This window comes from Cebus imitator, unplaced genomic scaffold (assembly GCF_001604975.1).
Source record: "Cebus imitator isolate Cc_AM_T3 unplaced genomic scaffold, Cebus_imitator-1.0 Scaffold42, whole genome shotgun sequence".
In the NCBI taxonomy this organism is placed as follows: domain Eukaryota; kingdom Metazoa; phylum Chordata; class Mammalia; order Primates; family Cebidae; genus Cebus; species Cebus imitator.
Genome location: NW_016107357.1, coordinates 1,776,700 through 1,800,082, shown reverse-complemented (window position 1 = coordinate 1,800,082; position 23,383 = coordinate 1,776,700). Strand labels below are relative to the sequence as shown.

Here is a 23,383-nt window from a genome sequence, read left to right as displayed (position 1 = left end):
TGAATCAGTGCTTCCGCTCAAGCGCGTGGATGTGTCTTGGGGCACCTATCACTCCAAGGGGTGACTGTTCTTCCACTGACAGCACTAATCACAGTGCTTCACTTCATACCTTTGCTTTTATCATTTTCCACCTTCAGCTAAAAACATTGGGGTGAGACTCAACCAAAGCATGGACCCCAAAAGCAAAGGTACCAGTAGCTGAACAAGGGCTCTTGCCAGGGGCCTCTGGGCAAGACATTTTTTATTTATTTTTCCAGCTTTGTCTTCTATTTATTTTGTCTTCCAGCTTCCTTGGAAGACAGCTTTGAGCACTGCGGGAGGCGTGGAGGGAGATGTATAGAGTGGTTTCCAATGCTATAGCTTAGTTTTCACAAAAATACTTCAAAAAATTTTTTTTCAGTTGAGTTGAGGGTTTCAACGGCGGCCTCCAACTGGTAAGGGCAGGAAAGAACTAAAGCCAGATTTCACCATCTCTTTTTGCTGACCTGCAGGAATCCCCTTAAAATTTATTCATCAGATGAAGTGATGATGAAAGTAAAACATGGGACATTGCACATGTGCTTCCCTGGCAACTGCTAATTTCTTCAATTTAAAAATAAATCTCCCCTGCTCCAGCCTGCAGCCGCCCCACTGTGTGCATATGTACACACACAAATGCACACACACACACACAGACACACGTACACACCTAGTAGCATTATCTCATTTACTAGCTCTGTTTATTCACACACAGGATTCAGTACAAACTATCTGAGCTCTGCCTCAATCCCCTTCCCTTTTAGGAACATCACAGAAAGTTGAGCTTGTCCAGAGTTAGAGTTTTGTTTTGTTTGTGATCTTGTCGCTGATGCCTAATGAAGACATCATGTTGTAACACAAACAGATTTAAGATCTGGGATTCAGTAAACCCAGATACTGCTCCTGTATTTCCCACTGAAAAATGTGGCCTTTGGCAAATGTCTTTAGCTCTAAGACCTCAGTTTCCTTGTAGAATGTTAATAACACCTAGCTTTCAGGGAAGTTGGGAAGGTTAGAGAAAGTAAGAATCAAGAGGAGATATAGTAAGTGCCTTGACTTGTTGGCGCTTGGCTTGATGCACTGTCATTCCTTGCTCTGAACTAGTTTTAGTAAAGTAACAAAGAGACCTTGGAACAGAAGAGAATTGACCTTGGGTAACTAACTTAACTCTCTAAGCTGCATTTTCCCCATCTACAAAGTAGGGATAGTAATAGCATGTCTCTCACAGAATTGTAAGGATAAGATAGGATCATGAAAGCTGGACATCTGGCACTGTGCCTGGCCCATGGTAAGCACCCCAGTATGTTTGCCTCTGTTATTTTTTCCTAGATTCCAAGTTGCCAGCAAAAGGGCTTTTTCTGGCAAATCTCTGTTCCCTTCCCAGCTACCTACTCATTCAAGGATTCCTCTCAGCACTGAGCTCCCTTCCCAGCAGCCTGAGCTCCCTTCCCACCCCCACTCTATTCATCTCTGCTGTTCATCTCCAGATGAAGCGAAAATCTGGTAAATATTACACTTACAAGGTAACAGGTCTGGAATGCTTGGCATCCCAGGCGGAGTGCAGTTGCTTCTTGGCACCCGGACACATATACTCTGCAGCCTAGGGCCAAACTACATTTGGCTGCTTTGTGCAATTCAAATAAAGATATTAAAAATCTTCCAACTCTATAAACATTTGTACTATTTGCTAATCAAAGGGGTTAGCTAGGGAAAAAAGCCATTTAGAGAGAACTTAGCACGCTGATTCCTCTTGCCAGTTTCAGACTGTAAGAAGCATACCATGTGTGTGCACCATGTAAGTTTCTAACTTGCTGTGATAGCACAATGATGTATATATTCTATGCCAGGTGGAATCTACTTCTAGAGGGGAATGTCCTTCCCCAAACATACAAACCTAGGCCATTTTCATTTCAGAGTTTGTGCCCTTAATCATTACACTGTACTGCTGCTTTAGGGACACAGGACTGGCAACTACTTGAGCTTCCAGTGAAGGCGAGTGTTTGATGATGACTGCAGCAACTTTGATGGCTAAACTTCTCAGCCACACCACTCATAGCTTGGGCAAGTTATTTAATCTCTCTTTGCCTTGGTTTCCTCACATGTGAAACAAAGAGAGTAATAATATCTATTACTGCCAGGATCAAATGACTGTCAATGTCTCTAAAACTGTTTAGAAGAGCACTTGGAGTATACGAAGCACTGCATCAGTATTATTGTTGCTGTTATTATTATTGACCAAATACCAGATGCGGATAAAAGGAACTAGACATAGGTACTTATCAAAAGGTATCTGGTTCCTTAAGCAAAAGAAGTCAAATGCAGCAGGACATTTTAAGACCCAGCTTCCTCCATTAACTAAAAGCATGTGAAAGAAAATGGTAAAATGAGATTGTATCACAGCCAGCTGACTTCAACCCTGGTCTTCCCCGATTCAAACATTAGGACTGACTGAACTATTCTCAGGCATGAAAACAGAAAAAGAACACTGTTTTCAACTGGCTTCATCTTATCTTCCAGGTATTTAACCTCAGAACTTTTAAATAAAACCTCCTGCCAAATGGCAACCTTGAGAAAAAATATGAAAGCTAAATGCAAGTGTTAGATAGGAACAAAGACAGGGGTAGCATTTTCATCAAGTTAAAGAAAAAATGTTCCAAACTCCCAGAAGAAAAAAAAATTAAATAAAATTTAAAAATAAAGAAAAGGTACCATGTTTTCTTGGTCTGCTTTTATAATTAAAGGTACTAATGAGACCAGATTTCTCTTGTGAGTGGCAGAAGGTCATGTTTTAAAGACTGCTAGGATGACAACTAGAATTTGCTGGCAGACAGCTTTCTAGGCTGAGCTGGCTTGAGAAGGTGCTGCTTGGGAGGGTAACAGCCACAGACAATGGACGCATGTGAAGGCTGCTGCCCTTGCTGCCCCTTCTTCCATTACCTGCCTTTCCTCCCCTTTCCTTGTCTGCCTTTCCCCATCCCGCTATGTGCACCCACAGTGCATGATGTTGCCCAGGTCCCTTCCGTATAAGAAAAAGAAAAAAAAAGACCAGGCGTGATGTAGCGCCCCTGTGATCCCAGAGCTCTGAGAGGCTGAGGCAGAAGAATCCTTTGGGGCCAGGGAGTTCCAGGCTGTAGTGAGCTATGATCACTGCACTCCAGCCTGGGAGGCAGAGTGAGGCTCTGTCTCAACAGCAAAACAAACAGGCTGGGCACAGTGGCTCACACCTGTAATCCCAGCACTTTGGGAGGCTGAAGGGAGAGGATCACTTGAGGTCAGGAGTTCGAGAACAGCCTGGCCACCATGGTGAAACCCCATCTCTACTAAAATTACAAAAAAAAATTAGCCAGGCATAGTGGTGGGTGCTGTAATCCCAGCTACTTGGGAGACTGAGGCAAGAGAATTGCTTGAACCCCGGAGGTGGAGGTTGCAGTGAGCCAAGATCACGCCACCGCACTCCAGCCTGGAAAACAGAGCAAGACTCTGCTCAAACATGAACAAACAAACAAACAAAGACATCATAACATATATAATGAATTAAACTAAGGAGGTGGTGGCAAATGGGAAGCCTCATCTCTGGATTCATTTTAAGGAAGATACAGGAGGATGCCGTGGTTATATTAGTAAGAGAGAAGAAAAGATTTTTTCCTCAGAAAGGCCTTCTGGGAACTCAGACTGCATCCTTTGGAAGCATCTGTCCTGCTTCCCCATGAAACTGGGCAGAGTTTCTCCCCAGCCACAGCTATCCAGGGCATAGGACAGGATTGGGCTTCCCAGGGGTTGCGAATGGGGCAAGGTGGCACAACAGAGGGGCAGGTGACCGGCAGAAGAGCAGGATTTCTGTTCTTTTTACTTGAGGAAGCATAAGTATCTCACAATGTAAAGTACATTAGGGGGAGGAGAACTAAATTGAATGAATCATGGTGCTGAATTGGGGGTGGAGCTGGTGGGGAGGGATGCCCTTGTGGTTAACCACATTTTACTGGGGTTTTTATTGATTTCAGTTGTATTGAAAGAGACATGACTCACACATACCATATTCAAAGCCACGTAAAGCACTGGGTTCTAATGGAATTTCAGTGTCTGAGAATGTCATGAACTATACTACAAAATGTGAAAGTTATGCTATCAACATAGGTATTTGCTTCTGTCCTCTACCAGCTGAAAGGAGGCTGATTTTTCTATTTCCCTTTTACTTTAAGGCTGTGGCTAAGCACTTGAGACATACATGTTGTTCTATACATGCTAGAGACTCCTAAAAGTTGGTTTCGGCCGGGCACAGTGGCTTACGCCTATAATCCCAACACTCTGGGAGGCCGAGGCGGAAGAATCTCTTGAGCCCAGGAGTTGGAGACCAGCCTGGGCAACAAAGCGAGACCTCATCTCTACAAAAAAAAAAAAAAAAAAAAGGTTTAAAAATTAGCCAGATATGGTGGCAGTGTCTGTAGTCCCAGGTAACCTAGGCTGAGGTGGGAGGGTCACTTGAGTCCAGGAGGTCAAGGCTGCAGTGAGGCAGTGAGCTATAATTACACCACTGCACTCCAGCCTGGCTGACAGAGCAAGACCATGTCTCAAAACAAATAAGCTGGTTTCACTAATCAACCATCTTCCTATGTGCTCAGATTGAAGTCCGCTTGTAAATGTCATTCGGCAATTTTTAAATTTTTCTGCTTTGTTCAGGGTAGTGACAGGGATCATATAGTAATAATAAAAAGAGTAAGTATAAGAGCAAAAGCAATGTTACTAGCTATTGGGAGCACATCAGCTGTCAGGTATACACCTGGATTTATCCCACTTAGGCGGAGATAAGAAACTGAGGCTTAAAGAGGGAACTTGCTGAGTGCTATGGAACTAGGAATAGTAACACCTCCATTTAAACCCAGGTTGTATGGTCCTAGTATTCTCTGAGCGGTTGGTGATGCCTCTTCCAAGAGGGATTCATCCCTACTTATCTCATTTTTTATTCGCCTGCATAATCCAGGCACCAAACTCTTAAGGCAGTATAAGCTTGGTGAATTTTAACTGAAATTAAATAGAATAAAATAAAATGTTCTAGGTCATTGTTTTCAGGAACCACCCAGGCAGAGCTTAAAGTGAAACGACAGGCTGGGCGTGGTGGCTCATACGTGTAATCCCAGCACTTTGGGAGGCCACGGCAGGCAGATCGCAAGGTCAGGAGATCGAAACCACCTGGCTAACACACTGAAACCCCATCCCTACTAAAAATACAAAAAATTAGCCGGGCATGGTAGCACATGCTTGTAGTCCCAGCTACTTGGGAGGCTGAGGCAGGAGAATCGCTTGAACACAGGAGGTGAAGGTTGCAGTGAGCCAAGATCACTGAACTCCAGCCTGGGCAATAGAGCAAGATGCCATCTCACACACAAAAAAATAAAAGAAATGACAAGGAAGTGACATGGCTGATGTTCCACCTAGCTGTAGAAATAGTTCTAATAAGACAATACTATTGTGTAAGAACACTTAACAGGAGATGCACCCCCCAATACATTTTTAATTGACAACGTATGATTGTTGACTATGGGTACAACGTTGTGCAACAGCGCTCTAGATCTTATTCATCTTGCTCAACTGAAACTTCATGCCCATTTATTAGTAACTTTTCATTTCCCCCATTACCACAGCCCCTGGCAACCACTATTCCTCTCTTTGATTCCATAAATTTGACTTACAAATATAAATTATAGATATCACTTTTTTTCTTCAACTTTTAAGTACAGAGGTACATGTGCAGGATGTGCAGGTTTGTGACACAGGGAAACGTGTGCCATGGTGGTTTGCTGCACAGATCATCCCATCACCTAGGTATAAGGCCAGCATCCATTAGCTATTCCTCCCAATGCTCTCACTCCTCCCCTGATATCCCGTATTTCTAAACACTATCTCCAATATTATCTTCCTCTCATAGAAATTGGTACCACTTTTCTTCTTTTCTAGACTTTGGGAAAAAAAAAAAAACACTCGCTGTTCTCAATGTATGCTGACATGAGATTTACTATATGGGCTAGAATTTCTACTTTTTCTATGATTTTGAAAATAAGAAAGCAAAATAGTTAAAGGCATCAATGATCACCCTGAAATGACTGAATGAATGACAATTTACTCAGCCTCTACCATGTGAAAAACATTTTTATGTATTAGATAATTTCTTTTTTTAAAGAACCATTAAGAAGTAGTGTTGAGGTTTTGAGGGTTTTTTTTTTTTTTTTTTTGGTTTTTTTTTTTTTTTTTTTTTTTTTAATTAAGTCACATTTTGCGGAGGCAGGGAAGAAATAAGGTTCAGAAAGGGTAACTGACTTTCCCAATGTTACACAGTCAGAATTTTACCCAAGTCTCCTGTATGCAAAGCGTATATTTTCTTTCTACTCTTTTGTAAGACTAATTGTCACACTCAAGAGTCATCGTTGGCTCACATGTGAGTCACTTTCTTGCCTTATCAACAGCATGTTGGGATAAAAAACCCAAAGGTTGACATCCTCACAAAGTTTAAAGGAAGGGACCACCGTCTGTTATACAAAGCAAAAGAAACAGAGAGACCCATTATATGAACTCGTCTGTCTAGACAGATGACTAAACAGGGGTCCCTCCAGGGTTAGACTTGAATTTCCTCCGTTCAGCCTGTTGGATATTTAGCAATAAAAAAAAATTTTTTTAAACTGTTTAAAGGCTGTAGTACTAATCTAACCCCTCCTACACTGCCCAGAGAGTAGTTTAAAAGTATTTCAGCGAAGCCTGCATGTGTTAAAGTTTCAAGCAGAAATCAGATTAAGACAAAAAGAGCCCTAAAAATACTTGTGCTGTCTGGCTACAGACCCAAGAACACAAGCCTAAATGTCCCTTTATAACTCCAGTGACAGCAGTTTGAACTCACAGAGGGAGCAGGGTCTCATCCAGGTGTCCCTGTAACAGGGGACATGAATGCATCCAAGTTGGGCTTCTCATCTTTCACATGGGCTGGCAAGCAACTTCTCTCCTGTTCCTTATGTGCCCTGGGGACAACAGAACTTTTTCTAACTTGTAATATGAAGAACGCTGCTTAGAGTAAAGCAAAAGTCAGCCTTCTTTCATCAAGGCTGAGAGATATAAATAGAAGCTTGTGATGATAAGATTTTTTTAAAGCCTACTAACATTGCTACGTTTAGTGTACAGAAAGCTGCTCTCGTAGACAATCAGGAGTTGGTTAGCAGACCATGCGGCCCCGTGGAGGAACTGACTAAGACCAACCACTCTCACGTCCCAAGAAGTCCTTATCAATATGCAGGGTGCTGTTTCTATTAGGGTCCACATATGCAAAAATTCATTCACTGTCTCATTTAAGAAATATTTAGGCCAGGCACGGTGGCTCACACCTGTAATCCCAGCACTTTAGAAGGCCGAGGCGGACAGATCACGAGGTCAAGAGATCAAGACCATCCTGGCCAACATGGTGAAACCCCGTCTCTACTAAAAAATATAAAAATTAGCTGGGCGTGGTGGCGGGCACCTGTAGTCTCAGCTACTTGGGAGGCTGAGGCAGGAGCATTGCTTGAACCCAAGAGGCAGAGATTGCAGTGAGCCAAGCTCGCGCCACGGCACTCCAGCCTGGCGCCTGGCGACAGAGCAAGACTCTGTCTCAAAAAAAAAAATAATTTTTATTGGATGCCTCAACTGCAACTTTCCTTCCTTAGTATGGGGCCTGTCATGAACTGGCTATGGAATTTCCAGGATCCTGCCTATTGATAGGTGCTGGTACCATTCTAATTTTTTAATGGGCATTAGAGAATGAACACAGTCAGCTAAGTAACAAGTATGTACTCTGATTTACAAGCCTGAAACAACAAAAGCAACAACAAAACAATTGTTCAGGGAACAAAACGAAAACACTGGAGTTTATATTGCCCACTCTAATTATTACCCAGCCTAGACAAGAGAATAACTACAATGACATACTCATCCTCCTTACAAATTCATGTAAGAAGCTATTTTTGACCAGGCGCAGTGGCTCACGCCTGTAATCCCAGGGCTTTGGGTGACTGAGGTGGGCAGATCATGAGGTCAGGAGATCAAGACCATCCTGGCCATGGTAAAACCCTGTCTCTACTAAAATATAAAAAAATTTGCTCGGCATGGTGGCATGTGCCTGTTGTCCCAACTACTGAGGAAGCTGAGGCAGGGGAATCGCTTGAACCCAGGAGATGGGGTTGTAGTGAGCCAAGATCGTGCCACTGCACTCCAGCCTAGTGACAGAGCAAGACTCCGTCTCACAAAAAAAAAAAAGAAAAAACAAGCTATTTTCACTCTTTTAATGAGGAACATGAAAAACATGCATGAGCTAAGCTCAGAGGCCACTGCTCAATTCCAATACCAGTTTGCAAGCACTTGGGTTCTACTCCCTTGAACTTTCACAGGTTCTTAGGAAAACAATATTGCATTTAAGAGAAAAAAGGAAACACATCCAGACATATCTTTTTTTTTTTCCATTTATCAGAAAAGAATGATTCCTTGACGCATATAGATGCATGTGGCTCTCGCTTAGAGGATTCTCCTTTTTAGACATCTCATTCTTTAATCCATACTTCCTCCATTTAAATGTAAATTTGGAGGAGTGATGACTAAGATGAGCGTTGGAGTGAAACAGCTGTGTGACCGTGAGGAAATTACACCTGATGGTACTAAACCTCAGTTTCCTCATTGATAAAATGTAGCATAATAATAGTGTTTATGCATAGTGCTGATATGGAGATTAGTCCAGAGCCTAATATAACTATTCCATAACTGATGGTTAGTATTATTACTAATCATATTGTTATAAAAGACAGAATCCACTGCCCCCATCCATCCACGTCACCACCCAAATAGATGTCTTTTCTTCATGCATAAATTCACTCAAAATATAACATGGATATCTAGACAGAGCCACACAGTTTTATTAAAAGCTTTGTAAGCCGCCAGAACAGAAGTTCTCAACTCCAGCTGCCCATTAGACTCTCCTGGGAAGTTTTTGAAAGCTAAAGATGCCAAGTCCCACTCCAGACCAACCAAGTCAGAATTTCTGGAGGTGGACCCTGGCCTGAGTAATGCAAGTAATATGTTAAGTGCTCCCCAGGTGATTCTGATACATAGTGAAGTTGAGCACCTTTGCAGTACAGCACCAAACAGAAGCCACAGCCTTGACGGCCAGAGCCCCCGACAAAGAACCTGAGTGCTTGGATATCCCAAGTCCAAGTCCAAGTCGTGGCCGTGGTAACAGTGCACCTAGAAGGTTAGCTATTATTGGTGCTTCACCTGTTTAGTTTCTGAAAAGCAATCTGTTCTCTGCCTAACAATAACACTAGAGTTAACGATCCTTGAAGTCCCAGGGGCCACAGTTCCACAGGGAGTTACCTTCCTGGTCTCCTGAGTGTAGACAATGGACAAGGTAAGCAGCAGTCATGGAAAACAAGCAACAGAGACCAGGAAAATGGAGAAGCAACCCCTGCTGCCACAGTGAACACATACAAAGTCAGCTCCACTTCAGAGCAAAGATACAATCCAACTGAATATTAGAAAAATATGGTCTGACCATTTAGATTTCAGAGGGATCCAAAACCAATTTAGACTCCAGTCGGTTGACAAAGTTCACATTCAGCAAAACAGCTCCAGCAGTTGCATCATACACACAACAGGGCAATTCAGAAACACAGATGTCCAGCCATGTGCAAAACAATGCTTTCATTTTTTTTTTTCTCTTTCCCACCACTGACCCTGAGTGCAGGCTGGAAAAGCTCAGCATCTGTTGCTACTAAGAATAGGCTGTGGAGATAATTATTTATGAACTTGCAAGCACCCAGCTACCTAGCACGCTCAGGGGCGGTCAGAGCAGATCACTGTCACTGGGTTGAGGGTCACACAGCAGATGCCCCATGCCAGGCAGGGTTACTTTCCAGTTTGCTCACTGGAAACAACAGGTAGGAGCATGACTCTGAACAATCAATTTGGTGGGTCGTTCTCAAGAGACCAAGGTTCCGGTTACAGACAGGGTTCTAGGGAACTACGTGGTATATGGTGTTTAAGATGGCATGGAACTCGCACAAGAGAGGTAAGAAACAGGAAAGCCTTGCTCTTTCTGGCAAACAGCTAAACATCTACAGAACCTCAGAACCTCATGGAAACTCAGCCTGAATCGCTTATTGTGGACAGCATCTACTGGATACTGCTAGGTGTATCAGGACCACAGTGACAGTCTGGGACTTAAGACTAAAAGATGTCACTACATGTTTTGGAGGTAAGCCTGAGTTTCAGAGTTTGCCGGACATACATAAACTCCATATACTATATCAGGACTTGCTTTAGAAACCTGGTACTGCTAATGGGGCCTTGTGAAATAGATAAACTTATCTTGATTAGAGGAGAACGGCATTGATGAAAATGGAGGGAAATAACATGTATGTCTTTTAAAACCAACCAAGTATGCAGTAAATATCCATATTTCAATTAAGTGTCCCACATTTCCACAGATACAGCAATAGTGTGAAGCCAATCACGTCATATCAACATATCAGGAAGTTTTTCTTTTCTTTTTTAAAATTTATTTTTAGTTATTTACTTATTTATTTTTTTGAGACAGAGTCTCCCGTCTGTCACCAACGCTGGAGTACACTGGTGCAATTTTGGCTCACTGCAACCTCTACCACCCAGGCTCAAGTGACCCTCCCACCTCAGACTCCTGAATAACTGGGACCACAGGCACGTGTCACATTAGGCCTGGCGATTCTTTGTAAAGATGGGGTTTCATCATGTTGCCCAAGCTGGTCTCAAACTCCTGGCTCAAGTGATTCTCCCACCTGGGCCTCCCAAAGAGCTGGGATTACAGGCGTGAGCCACTGCACTCAGCCAGAAAGTTTTTAACGTGGGTGAAACCTTTCTCTCTTCCCCAACTCCTCCACCTACACTGTGGTAGACTGTATCATTTGTTCAAAATGCTGGCTGTCCCTCTCCCTCCGGGCCATCCTCATAGCCCCTCTCCCTTGTACCCAATTCCTACTCCACTGAAATCATGCATGGCCATGTGACCTGCTTTGACCAATGGAATGTGGGTAAAGGCAACTGCCACACCTCCTGGTTCTGCTATAAGGTTAGCATGCCCAGGTTCAGGGCTGCTCCCTAAGCCCTGGTCCTAGAATAAAGAGTTCACGTAGCAGAGCTACAGACAACCCACAAGGCCATCTGTATGAATGAGAGAGAAACCTGTGCTGTTGATCGCTCACTGAGATTGAGAGAAAAGCTCTAGACAGTGGCCTTGGGCTTAAAAAATAATGCCATATTCCAGAGTCCCAGTAAACCATATCGTCACGTGGATCTTTATATACAGTAGGTCCATTATGTCTTCTGAATCTATGCTTGATGTAATTACATCGTCCAACTCTCCAGTCTCAGTATTTCAAAGCTGTTCTCTTGTAAAGAATACATCAATTTTTTCCAAGACCACACTAAGCATTTCTTGCTGTTTCAGGACTCATTAAGATGGTAGTCATGCAAACTCACAGAGGAAGAAATGACATGAGCGGACAAATCTCATTCCAGAAAACAAACAGTTGACTACCAAACTACAATCTCAAAGGTCATCTTTCAAGATGTAACTATCATCTCCCCCAAGAAGGGTTCCTTTACCACTCTAGGCCAAATTGAGCAATTCTTTTTCTGGCCTTTCAGATGCCTTCCTTGTAATCAACACATAAGGTTGACTTTTTATTTCTCTTTGGTTGGTTTGGTCTGCCTGATTCCTCACTAAGTAGCAGGCTCCCTGAGGACAGAATCTCTGCAATTTTCTTACATTGAGCACATAGTAGGTTCAATGGATGTTTCTTGTACAGAAAGATGAAGGAATAAAGTCAACATCCCAGAGTGAGATCTTTCTGTTCAAAACTTAAGAATTAGAAAGCAAACTTTAGTCCAGCAGAAATGCTTTTTGACCGATAAGAGACATAGTTTTACAAATTCTCCGGCTTATGACCTCATTTCAAAGTTTAGGCAAAAGTCCTATTTCATGCACAGAGCACAGCTGGACAGATCCAAAGATGGATCCTTCCAAGCCTGACTTTCTATTTCACACCAGGAAAGGTAATTTGACATTCTCCTAGGCCAAAATACGGTCAGCTATGGGTATGGTGCCACATGTCTCTGGCCATCATGTCAAAGAGGGCCATGACTAGGCATTACCGCGAGGAGGAACTCCAGTAACTGCCATTCCACACACGTCCACACAAGATGGGAGACCCAAGGGGTTATTTCACACACAGAAGGCTGCAGAGCTGGCTTCTTCTCAGAAAGAAAGGGGATGAGTTGCCAGTAACTAAGGACTATTAATTAAAAACCATAAAACAGAGAAAAATTTCCTAAATACAAAACCCACTGTAGCCTACCTATCAAACTATTTGCTAAAGGAAAAACTCAGCATAACGCAGGTCTCTTTGAGAGCCTTGCTATAGAAAAGCAGCTGCAAAGCGCCATGCCAATGCATCACAAAGACCTCACTGAACTTCCTATCTCCACCTTGGCCATTCGACGTACCATTCTTAACAGCCACATGGCCCTAAAGCACTCTCCTCTCCATTTTAGTCAGAGGAAAAGCCACAGACTTGACGATGGTCTAAAAGGCCCCACATCACTTACCTCTCATTATCTCTCTAATCTCATCCTTAGGATACTTTTCACAATCCTTGAACATGTCAGGAACAGAACCAGCTATTCCCTCTGCCAGAATAGAATGCCCTTCCCTAGGTATCCCAGATTACTCTCTGACCGCCTTTCAATTGTCGGCTTACACACATCACCTTTTTAACAAACTCGTCCAAGCCCAGCTTATAAGAAATTGCACTCACCTCCTCGCCCCCATGACCAATCTCTACTTCCCCTGCAAAACGTTTATCAAATTCTAACATCCTTATTTCATCTTTATTGTTCATTGTTTATTTTATGCCACCGGAATGTAAGCTTCCCAAGGGCAAGGCTTTTTGCTATTTGAATCACTGGCAGCTAAACTGCTGCCTGATACAAGTAAATACTCTCAATAAATACAGCTGAATAGGCTGAGCACGGTGGCTCATGCCTGTGATGCCAGCACTTTGGGAGGCCGAGGCGGGTGGATCAGCTGAGTTCAGGAGTTTGAGACCAGCCTGGCCAACATGGTGAAACCCCATCTCTACTAAAAATACAAAAATTAGCTGGGTATGGTGACATGTGCCTATAATCCCAGCTACTCGGGAGCTTGAGGCAGGGGAATTGCTTGAACCTGGACAGTGGAGGTCACAGTGAGCCGAGATCACATCACTGCACTCCAGCCTGGGCAACAAGAGCGAAACTGCGTCTCAATAAATAAATAAATACAGCAGAATGAACTATTAAAAGAATGGCCTCTCCTCACCTTTCTCTTCCAATGGTCTCTACATGCATTTGACATTTATCTTAAAATTACACCTATATTTGTAGTTAATGCATAGCTCTTTTAACTGAAGACTTACGTGGAAGTAAAATGAACACTATAAAGTCATTCTTCTCACACTTCAATAGCCACGTGGGTTATTTAGTGAGGCAGACCACATAAGAGAACTGGGCATTTCTGTAAATAGTTCAATAGCCAGAAAGAATCTGCAGTAGTTATAGAATGTCCATTCTGTACCGTTGGCTTCAAAATATTATGTGGTTCAAACACATCAGAATACCAGGAGGCACAGGGCTGCACAAGAAAATTCCAAGTGATTTATCATTAACTTTGCTTCTTAATAGGTGGGTCAGATTCTTGCCTGCTCTAATGCCTCTGGTTGAACAAAACACCATTTGGAAAGAGAAACCTTCAGTTACCCAAAGCTGAGTTTGGCTGAGATAGTAAAGTTTACATTCCATTATTTGCTAGGTCCTTACCCCATGGAATGTCTCAGAGCAGGATTCAGGCCATCAAGAGGTCAGCAGCACTTTGACCAAATACTACCTCAAGGAATTATACATTACTTTATACATGATATATGGCACTTATGCATTAAACACTAGCTTTGAAAATGCCTTTCCCACTCTACAGTTGCCCAGCTGAAGGCCTATGAGTGCAGCAATTCACTCGCATACGTAACTTTCAAACTAGGCGTCCAGCACCCACCCACATGATTAATTTACTTCCTTGCACACTCATTGTTCTCCTCTGTGACAAATAGTGAATAGAGGGTATGCGTGGTACTATTAATAACAAGTAATACTATTAATAACTACCCAAATATTTGCATGATATATGAAAAAATATTGGGAAAATTGAAAGCACATGGCAAAAACTCCGTAGGGGCTGCTGTAGGTACAGGGTCACACTTGAAGGACCAGCTGATCCAACAGAGAGTCCATGGGATCTGAATCCATCCATGTGGTGTGACTGAGTAAACAGATGTGCATAATCAGAGCATCCTTTGACTTGAGCAGCTGCAAACTTCAGTGAGGTCAGATGCACCTGCAGTGCCTGTTTAAAATGTGCAGAGTCCTCAGCTCTACCCACCCCAGTGATTCTGACTCTGCAGCTCTGAAATGGGGCCAAAGAATCTGCTGGATGTCCCAGGAGACAGAAACACAGATCACATTTTGAGAAACAACACCTTGGGTCAGGCACAGTGGCTCATGTCTGTAATTCCAGCACTTCGGAACGCTGAGGCAGGAGAAATGTGTGAGGTCAGATGTTTGAGCCCAGCCTGGGCAATACAGTCAGACCTCATCTCTACAAAAATTTTTAAAAAAAATTAGCCAGTGTGGTGGTGCACACTTGTAGTCCTAGCTACTCAGGAGGCTGGGGTGGGAGGATGCTTGGCCCAGAATGAGAGGACGTTACCACCTTTAAATCTTAACCAAGTTACTGAAGAGCCTCTTACTCAGTAAATACAGTAAATACTTTTAAAAAAAAATTATATTTGCCTTCATGACTATTCATCCATTCCTTCATAGAGAGACTTATCTCTAATGCTTACACTCTGGATTCTTATGTTTTAATAGGAAAACCTTTAGGCAAGCTAACAGCATCTTAACCAATATTATTGGAGATACTAGGCTTGAGAACAGATAAATGATTTTGCAATCACATGGGCTGTGAGGAGCACGGACTGTTTTCTCCCTCAGGGTATTTAATTTAAAGCTGGTGCAGCATCAGAGCTGCCCGTCCAATTGTCAGTGTCAGAACACGTCATTATCAACAACACCCAGGTTAGAGAGTGAGAAAAGCAAGAGGCGCCACGGGCCTCACCCTCCCTTCAGCCGTTCCCAACATCTCCTTGGAATGGAGAGGCGGTTCATGCAAGGTGACAGGGATGGCCCTGGAGCTGCTTGGCACAGGGCAACTTCACTTAACGAGTGTTCAGAATCACACTCAGCATGGAGAAACTCACCCTGACCCTGGATGCCTGCCCCCTGGCATACGCTCACTTACATTTTTACTCAATTACTATTTCTAAGAACAGAGACAAAAAAAAAAAAAAAAAAAAAAAAAAAAAAAAACACGAAAAACAAAAAAAAAAAAAAAAAAAAAAATGCAGAGCCCCACTGCTCAGCAGCCTTGCATGGAAGGTCTGAAAGGGGTCTGCAGGGTTTTTGCAGGGCCTTGGAAGAGCCTCCCACTGCATGGAAATCCATGTGGAGCTTGCGCCCTATCTCCCCTTCCACACCCTCAGACACTCCTGATTTTCCCTGACTCGCTGAGGAGCAGGGTGGGTTTCCAATATTTTTTTACCAAAGGAAGAGAGAAGCTCGCAGCAATTAAGTGACCGAAAATAACCCCAAGTGAGGAGTGTCTGAGAAGAAAAACCACCCAAAGAACTGGGGTAGGCCTCTCACTTTGTTTACTATGGGAGGAAAAGATGAAAAGGAAATTAATCCCAAGTAGCAGGCAAGAAAGTTACAAAATTAACAGGACAGGATTCCAAAGGAAATGCAAAAAATGGGGGAAAAAGTTTGGGGCCTCTGTTGTAATGTGGCCTCCAGGCCAGACCTGAATTCAGATTTTGGCTCTGTCACCAGTCAGCTCTGTGACCAAGGACAAGGTGTTTACCTCACCAAACCACAATTTCCTAAAAAATGGGGATCATCATTCTGGCCTTCCCTGACCAACCAATGTGGGGAAAATTAGAATGATGTGTCTTAAGTACCAGGGACATAGAGGGTATTCAACAAATGTTTTCTCTTTCTCATTCCTTCCCCTTTTCCTTTCCAAATAGCCAGTTAGCTAGGGGGGAAAATCAGATGTCTAATTACTTGGTTTATCTAGTGAAATAAAATGAGAATTTAAGAGTATAAAAACAAAATGTAATGACTCACAAAAGGGAGCTTTGAAGGCATGATTAAACTTTTCACTCTTTTTATTCACATTGCAGCTACATTTTGAGGCTTTCTGTACTAAAATCAACATATACTCTCAATAGAATGAGTTCTTTTTGAGGAAATCCCAGCTTAGGCCATTGTAAATAAAGTATACTGATTTCTAAGCAACAATGTGTAACCATGATAAAGTGCAGAATAGGATATCCAGTCACCTAGGCTTTTCCTAGGATAAGAAAAACATTTCTTTTGTCTCTAGCTGGGACCTCCAACCGCACTTAGAATCGACATAATCCAAACCTTCTCAGGGCCTCAAAAATATGTAGTGAACCAATGCCAGGATTGCAAGTCCGCTTCCTTTTTTCCTAAGCGTGGTTCAGGGGTAACTTTAGCCACTGAATTCCTTGAGTGCTGGGATCACCCAAGCTCTCTTCTTTGCGGTGGATTCACTGCCCAGCATATAGTAAGCATTCAATAAATGGCTGAATTAATCAGTGTTGCAAATGAGAAAGGGTACCCCTCAGCCTAACACCTGGTGCCGGCTCTCAGGGTCAGGGCTAAGTGGTTTGAGCAAGTGGCAAGCTCACAGGTCCAGTTAGCTGAGGGCCTAAGCCACGACAATCCATTTCCTCATGCAATTCAAACATGTCAATACAAAGGTCACAAATAATCAGCAGCATAACTTCCCCACGGGTCTCCCTCTAGAGCAGGGGCCTTCAATCTTTTGGCTTCCCCGGGCCACACTGGAAAAAGAAGAATTGTCTTGGGCCACACATAAAATACACTAACACTAACGATAGCAGGTGAGCTTTAAAAATAGCAAAAAAATTTCAAAATTTGTAAAGAAAGTTTACAAATTAGTGTTGGGCCACATTCAAAGCCATCCTGGGCTGCATGCAGGCAGAGGGATGGACAAGCTTGCTCTAGAACCTTAAAGGAGAGAAAATCTCCTTCCACTTTAGTTCAGGACAAGAAACATTAATTGAGCAACTACCATGTGTCAGGAACAAGAATATTCATACAAATACGATATTAAAAAGGAACATTCTCTTGACATTCAGGCCATATTGGCCAACCCTCCAGAGAGTGGCCTCCATGGGGGTCAGCAAAGGTGTATATAAAATCATTCTGTGACCCCGAGAACACATAGCTCATTCCCACAAGTCATTCTTTTACATGCTGCAGGATAGTCATTGTATTACTTCAAAGCTATTCATTAGTTTTTCTCATGTACACTCTTACTAAAAAAAAATTCTAGGCACTTTTGTGATCGCTCAGCTACAAGGCTGCATTTCAGAATCTCATCTTGCCTCTGGCAAGTTCCCCAAGGAGACAAACACTAAAGATGGATTTGATATAACTATGTCAAACGAGGAATAAAGCAGACAAGTGTACTCACCAAGGTACCCACAGAGCACCTGGGACTGTCTGGAGCACAAGCTGCCCACTGAGCCAGAGGGTGTTGTAACAACTGGGCAGACAGCTAGGAGTTTTAAAAAGCACAGTCATTAGCTATTTTACTGAAGAGATGCCTGGCACAGAACTATACAAAGACTCAAAGTAGAAGAGGAACTCATTCTTATCATTTCCCCAGAAATAAGGTCCCTGCTACCTGGGGCCAGGGAATTAGACACTGAGGATCTAAGGAGGATTCCGGATTCTAGTCCCAGATATTCTGACATCCATTAACCAGCAGTCAGACTCCTGGATTCAGTTTTCTCTTTAGCACGTTCTAATGTTAAAACAACAGTGCACAATTTACATAGTGAAATGGTAAAATAAATACTTTGATTTATATTAAAGATGAATAAGAAAGGATTTGACCTCCTTTGACAAAAGGCAGCCTACCTATTAAGAATAAAACTTTGGTTTTCATTTGACTGGCCTAGATTTCAGTGTTCTTAAAACCACCTGTCATCATTTCTAACTCGCATGTGAAAACTCCTTCTTGAATGGGTCAAAAACACAAGTGAATATTGGTTTGGGGCTACTTACCTACCGTTTAAAAAGCTAGAGCTCCCTGAAATGGATTAAACACATCTTCTGTGATAGTTATTACATCCGGAAAATTTGAACTTCGCTTTCTTTAAAGTAATAGCAACCCAATTTGTATTTTGCCCACCATTTTCTTAGAAAAGAAAGCATACCCCCTCCCCCCAAAAATACTGCAAACTGAAGAAAAAACATTGCTGGGTGTTCAAAAGCTTTTCTATCAGTGGTAAAGTCAATAAACATAGAGAATTTTTGCAGGAGAAGATGTGAATTCAAACCCTCATTCTGTCACTGATTTCCTGTGAATCCATGGACAAGTCTGTGAGATGAGGCAGGCATAACCCCAGCCCTGAGGGTTTTTATAAAATTGAAACGAGATGATATATTTAAAACAGACTGACATATAAAAGGTGATGAAGGAATATGAGCAGTTGTCTAACTTGTGTAACAAAAGAAGCCCTGACTGCCTTTTAGGCCTGGCATGAACATTACTCTTTCCTAGCTCCTTACATACATTGAGAATCCATGCACCTTCCATTTCCATAGGGTACGTCTTCTAGAACTAACACTACCACTCTTCAGACCGGACTTGAAACCTTTCAACATAAGACAAAGGCTTTGTGGACTCCTTTCTCGATTTTTATTTTATTTTGCCACATGTGTGCCTCTTATCACTCAATGTTTAAATGGATAACGAAGACTTTTTCCATGCTCTGGAACTTACCATGTCCAATATTGAGCCCACTAATGAGATCCCAGTGACAGATTTTTCACACATGTGTGGATTACACCTTCTACACAGAACGCTCTTTCGCTGAGATATGGGACTCTGAACGGCCTGTGGGGCATGGAAGGCAAAGACCCGACACCCAGGACTCTATAAGCACAGACTACTATCATGTTGCCACCATATGCTGCTTCCAGCTGACATCTGCTCACATATGTTCCCACCAATAAGAAACCATGCTGTTTATTTTTAGAGGCTTCTCCACAGTCTTACAGGAAGAAAATTCCCTCAAATAACCAGTCGGCAAAGACAGGAAGCTACGCTGGATATAAACTGTTTGTCACAAGATGAACAAGTCAAACAAAGTTTTCTCATTCATATCTGACCTTTAAAAAGAGATGGTGAAAGTTATCTTAAATGCAAATCTCAAAGACTATAACCAGAGAAAGGCAGAATATGCAGAGTAAGTCACTTGGTTAGCAATACTTATTCTTCGAACTATGGCCCTATGCATTTCTTGGGGGGATTTAAGTGCTTTTCCTGGGAAACAGCACCTTCTTCAGGCCAGTGTACGCCGTGGTGCAGAAGAGGGACAATTCTATTCAACAGAATTCAGATCCCAAGGTCACCCAGGTCATAGGAGGTCTGTGTGGGAATAAGGTGAGATAATTATTGTCACTTGCAATTTCCAGCATGCAGTTCTCAAGTATGCACCTTTGGTTTACTTTCACTCTGCCTTAAAGCAGTATTTAAATCCCTTCTTTTCTTTCCTTTCTTTTTTGTATTTAAGCAAGGCGGGAGGACAGGGAGCTCTGGTGCTGATCCAATGCCTTAGAAGTTAAGACCATGAATTAGATAGAGACGTAAAAATGCTAACGATTGTTCAGTCCACAGAAAGCAATCCTTAGTTTTAAAATAATCAGTTTTCAGCCCAGGCGCTGTGGTTCACTCCTGTAATCCCAGCACTTTGGGAGGCCAAGGTGGGTGGATCATGAAGTCAGTAGTTCAAGACCAGCCTGGCCAGTGTGGTGAAACCCCATCTCTAGTAAAAATAGAAAAATTAGCCAGGTGTGATGGGGATGCCTGTAGTCCCAGCTACTTGGGAGGCTGAGGCAGAAGAATTGCTTGAACCTGGGGGATGGAGGTTGCAGTGAGCCAAGATTGTGCCATTGCACTCCAGCCTGGGCGACAGAGTGAGACTCTGTCTCCAAATAATAATAATCAGTTTTCAATAATCTATATCATTGAAGCAGCACTGAGGTACAGATACAGGCTATTTAGAATAGTGAGGCTTTGGAGATACGTAAAAATGCTTTATGAAATGTAAACAATTACGAAAATCAGAGACATTTATAGTCTTAGAAACATAATTTTTTTGTTGTTTTAGATTTTATTTTATTTTAAGTTCCAGGATACATGTGCTGGATGTGGAGATTTGCTACATAGGTAAACATGTGCCAGGTGGTTTGCTGCACCTATCAACCCCATCACCTAGATATTAAGCCCTGCATGCATTAGCAATTAATCCTGGTGCTCTCCCTTCCTGCTCCCCACTGAGATCCCAGTGTGTGTTGTTCCCCTCACTGTGTCTATGTGAGAAACATAATATGTTTAGAAGAACCCAGGCACTCACTAATTTATGATGGGGGACTATGGGTAACACAAATAATAAAATAGAAGCAGTCCTGGAATTAAAACTTTGAAGGGGTAATTTACAAAGTAATTAAATGACTATGAAGTTAATTAACTATAAAAGTGTTGGGGCAGGGCATGGTGGCTCACGCCTGTAATTCCAGCACTTTGGGAAGCCAAGGCAGGTGGACCATGAGGTCAAGAGATCAAGACCATCCTGGCCAACAAGGTGAAACCCCGTCTCTACTAAAAATACAGAAGTTAGCTGGGTGTGGTGGCACGTGCCTGTAGTCCCAGCTACTCAGGAGGCTGGGGCAGAAGAACTGCTTGAACCCGGGAGGCAGAGGTTGCAGTGAGCCGAAATCGAGCCACTGCACTCCAGCCTGGCGCCTGGCGACAGCGCAAGACTCTGTCTCAAAAAAAAAAAAAAAAAAAAGTGTTGGGATTTATTTTTGCGTGTGATGACACAGCTAAGAAATGAAGCAACAAAATGAAAATATACAGTGTTTCCAGAGTATGTTTCCGAACTATCTGCACAAGAATCACCTGGCCTTTTTATCAAGATGCAGGTTTCTGGAGCACACCTTAAAACGACTGAATTATAATCTGAATTGGGGTAGGCAACAAAGGCTTGGGAATCTACATTTATAAAGGTACACCAGTAGTTATTTGGCATGGTAAAATCTGAGAAGCCTGATACAGGTCATCGTGCCTTGCAGGTTAGAAAGGCCTTTTACAAAACCTCATTTGACCTCGAAAAAATCTAATCAGGTGAATCAAGGAAAAATTACTCCCTCATAAGGGCTCTTTGTTCTGAGTGGTTTTGTATAGTGTAAGTGTCTACAGGGTAGAGATAAAGCCATTCTTACTGCAATGATATCTTAAGCAAAATTAGATGTCTTACAAATGTAAACTCCCTATCAAATAAACTCCTGCCTCAATCCCTCCAGCCTCTCCACGCAAACATATAATGCACCTCTCTTGTGATTCAGCAATTCTATAAGTGGGTACAATCATTCCTCCCAACACTGAACTACAGTGAATTTCTACTCTTCTTAGAGAATCCTCAGCAAATGTTACTGAGAAAGGGAAAACTGATCCAAATGTATAACAATTCGGGGTCAGCTTGGATCAAGACCCTCTTTCTATAATCTGAGTACTTGTGACAAAGAGTTAATAAAATTAGACATGACTTTACACATAGTTTCATTATTGATGGTGATATTTCCTGACAGGGGAATTCTTCTGAAATATATCTCTCTTCAGGACAAACTAGCACCAGTCACCTCATTCTACGCAGAAGAAAGGCATAAGTTTAGTAGGTGGAACAGAGGCAGTTCAAGGCTTAGTTTAGAGATCTGATCAGTGACTTTAGTTAACACACAGAATAACCCGAGGCTTAATATTATGAAAAAATACAAATGAGTGACTAAATTACTATTTAAAACAACACGATGTTTTAAAAATGCCTCAAGATATCTCAGAGAGAAAACAGTGAAGACAGAGCAACCCAGGGTGGTGAAATTTAACAGACACATCTGAAGGTGGAGCCTGGTGCTTCAGAGCCTGAGGTCATGGCTATTATTCAGCTTTGCTTCTGCTTGGCTACTTCCAAGTAAGAGTCAGAAGGTTTGGAGCGCTCCTTCCTCTGTCTCCCTCTCTAACCTGCAGAGCCCAAAAGGCCAAGCACGAGCTTGAATGTAGAAACGTTTTCCCACGAAAACCCTGACTGACCTCCGGGGGGACCAAACCACCCATCCTTCGCACAGAAATGTTCTTGGTCTGCAATTGTTTCCTTCTCCTGCTAAAGTAGAATCAGAATAAGTCATTCACACTTTTTTGGAGTTTCTAAGCCAGCAGCTTTATTACAAGAGTTCACTAAAAAGGAAGTAGAAACAACTTCAGTCATATTGCTATAAGATGTCAAAGCAAAAGTGAAAATCAGATTAAGATAGGGAAATAAATGATCTTATTTTTTTTAAAGTCAAAATAGAATAAATGACAAAGTTATTGCTACATCTGGTGTAGAAGAAACATCCCTGATAAACTTGGTCTAAGAAGCATTGACATTACCAACACTGAAATGAATCCAAAACTTTAAAATTAAATTATATTTTCCAGAAAATTCCCACTTAAGTTTTGGCAACAATAAATATTTTAGTGCTCTTAAAATCCACTAAAAAGTACACGGTAATCTTTTTCAGATAGAGAGATTTGCAGAGACCCGTGGACTCGCAGTCATTTCAGTGTCTTTCTCAAAAGCAAATTTCTCATTCTTGTTCACAAGATGAAGTAACAAATAAGGATTCTTACAACAGCCTAAAATTATGAATGAATAGTTATTTGCAAACTAGCTTGTCAAGACAGAAGTGGCATTTGCCAGTGTGGTATGGGTCAGATAAGAAAAGCAAAATGAACAGAGCCAAAGTCACAGTCACAACGTTTTCTTTTTTCTTTCAGAAGACCAAAAAGATGTGACAGGGCCAGGCGCGGTGGCTCACGCCTGTAATCCCAGCACTTTGGGAGGCCGAGGCGGGTGGATCACAAGGTCAAGAAATAGAGACCATCCTGGTCAACATGGTGAAACCCCATCTCTACTAAAACTACAAAAAATTAGCTGGGCATGGTGGTGCATGCCTGTAATCCCAGCTACTCAGGAGGCTGAGGCAGGAGAATTGCCTGAACCCAGGAGGCGGAGGTTGCGGT

At 42.4% G+C, this 23,383-nt stretch overlaps 1 protein-coding gene across 2 annotated transcripts in view; it reads right to left on the bottom strand.

The window, feature by feature from the left end:
• Positions 1-23,383, bottom strand: part of TGFB2 (transforming growth factor beta 2) — a 92,877-nt gene that overhangs the window by 56,704 nt on the left and 12,790 nt on the right. Inside the window, exon 2 of one of the 2 annotated variants that reach the window (XM_017526316.2) lies at positions 17,726-17,809. The exons of the other annotated variant lie outside the window; for it this stretch is intronic. Coding sequence (XP_017381805.1) covers positions 17,726-17,809 — 84 coding nt within the window. The remainder of the gene's footprint in view (positions 1-17,725; positions 17,810-23,383) is intronic. 2 annotated transcript variants of the gene reach the window in all.